Genomic DNA, 2,119 nt, shown 5'->3' on the forward strand with positions numbered 1-2,119 from the left:
GAGCAGTAGAAGTATTTAATCTTAATTCTTTGATGCATAGTCACAAGTGAAAGTAAATATTTTTTCTTTGATGAAACCCTGTGAGGGCATGTTCATGCAACAAAGCTTTGCATTTCTATATAAACAACAGTGAAAATCATCATTATGAAAAAAAATCTTGTTAAATACATTTTAGATTGGTAGTGATGTATTTAGCAAGGTAGTTGCAGTGGCTTGGGATGCTTAGGAATTTCAGAATCTTTATGTATTTATTTCCATATAAAATAAAATGCTTTGAAAGCCCCGTGAACAAAAGGTAAAACTTTGTCCAAGAAATAAAAATAAACTTTGTAATGTTGCCAGAATTAATATTGCTGAAGCATCACAAATTGTTTTCCTTTAAAAAATGAAGAAAAATGCATGTTGCCTTAACCATGATGGGTTTCTTGTGTGTTTTTTCACTCTGGCCTCTCTTGTAGCAGAGGTACCCACAGAACATTACCATTGCATGTTGCCTCTTTGATGTGCTCTCTTAGTAAAGCTGAATATATTACTTTCACTGAGAATATATGATTGCATTGGTGTTTTCTTATGGCTTTGAAAGCCAGGAAAACATAAATGTAGTCAATAATTGTGCATATGTGTGTTTCTCTTTTAGTGGAGGCGATAGTGGAGTTTGACTACAAAGCTCAACACGATGATGAGCTGACAATCACTGTAGGTGACATAATCACCAATATCAAGAAAGATGATGGAGGCTGGTGGGAAGGACAGCTCAAAGGCAGAAGAGGTTTGTTCCCTGACAACTTTGTAAGAGTGAGTACAAAGTGGAACTGTTCTTGTGTTGTGTGTATAAATTTAATGTACTGTACTGTTCAGGCTAAATATTGGCCTTTATATCATAATATCTCTTATATAGAAAACCACAATATATTGCATATACACATGTATTGTGTATTACACATATATATAATGCAATGTTCTATTGAGACAATGTTACAAAGAAAAGATTTCTTTCTTTTCAAAGACAAGCTGAAAATAAAAGAAGCTACCCCCACATTTCTCTGGTGTTCAGTGAAAATACTTGACTTTGTGGTCTGAGAACTAACTGGTTATTCTAGAACTTACAGGCCACTGCATTTTAAATATTTTGTCTTCTCTGTAACAGATTCTGCTTTTCTTGGGTGTTTTCCTAGGTTTTATAGAAGTTTTTTTTTTGTGAATATTTATTCCTGGCTAAACTAGTTGAGAATAATTAGATTTCTCTATACAGTTCCCTGTAAAAACCTTTTAAAAAAGATTAATTTGTATTTACTTAATATACCAAATTACTTGCAGTAATCCGTGTTTTAGGACAGCCATTCAGAGGTTTGGAAAGAAATTATATTTTTTACTGGGCATCCACGTTTGCACACATATGTCTGCAGATATGAAGCCAGCTATTAGTACCTCTGGGCTTCCTTGATTTGTCATTGCAGACCTATGCTGTTAATTTCCATAAGTCTCCATAAACCTGGCTCTCCACTATGGAAAAGAGACCAAGAACTACAGTAATTTACATAGATTTTATGTTATTTTTTTAGTACAGCTTCTGAGGAGCTTTGATACTTTCACTTTTCTAAGGGTATAAATGTCTTTTTTTTTTTTTTCTAAAGTTTTTCAAACTGTGTAAACCTGTTGTGTGTTTAGACATATGGACATAATGAAGTAATTTCATTTTGCTTCCATAGTGCTGCATATGTCCAGGTAGCTGGGGGAAGTGGCTGGCTGTGAGTTCAGCCAGCCCATAGCAGGGGGTGTGGGGGTGGACAGGGAGCCTCGGGGGTTTTGGGGGGGTCAGCACACACCCTGATCCTTGCTCCTGTCATTGGCAAAAAGAAGGAGCAGCTCTGTTTGTGTCAGGCAGCAAAATTGAGGAGCAAGACGGCCTCAATGAGATGAGAGGGCATGGTGGAGGACAGTGAATAATCTGGTTTTTGCTTATCTCTGAAAATACACGTTTTGAGCTAGGGGAAAGAAACTGTTTTGGGATTCATTGTGTATTGTTAATATTTTTCTGCTTGTACTCTGGTGAAGTGAACTGTGGGACAAATGCAGACTTCCTCTAGTCTTTTTCCTGGCTGATTTTTTAAATTTCCTG

General features: G+C 36.1%; 1 protein-coding gene across 2 annotated transcripts in view; it reads left to right on the forward strand.

The window, feature by feature from the left end:
* Positions 1-712: 712 nt before the first annotated feature.
* The window catches only part of SH3KBP1 (SH3 domain containing kinase binding protein 1), a 186,165-nt gene continuing 184,758 nt past the window's right edge, over positions 713-2,119 (forward strand). For both annotated transcript variants that reach the window (XR_004082289.1, XM_031061203.1), the window contains exon 1: positions 713-769. Coding sequence is in view for 1 of the 2 variants with exons in the window: in XM_031061203.1 (XP_030917063.1) it covers positions 728-769 (42 nt within the window). In the remaining variant the exon portion in view is untranslated. The remainder of the gene's footprint in view (positions 770-2,119) is intronic.

The sequence above is a fragment of the Geospiza fortis genome, unplaced genomic scaffold, assembly GCF_000277835.1.
Source record: "Geospiza fortis unplaced genomic scaffold, GeoFor_1.0 scaffold285, whole genome shotgun sequence".
Classification (NCBI taxonomy): Eukaryota; Metazoa; Chordata; class Aves; order Passeriformes; family Thraupidae; genus Geospiza; species Geospiza fortis.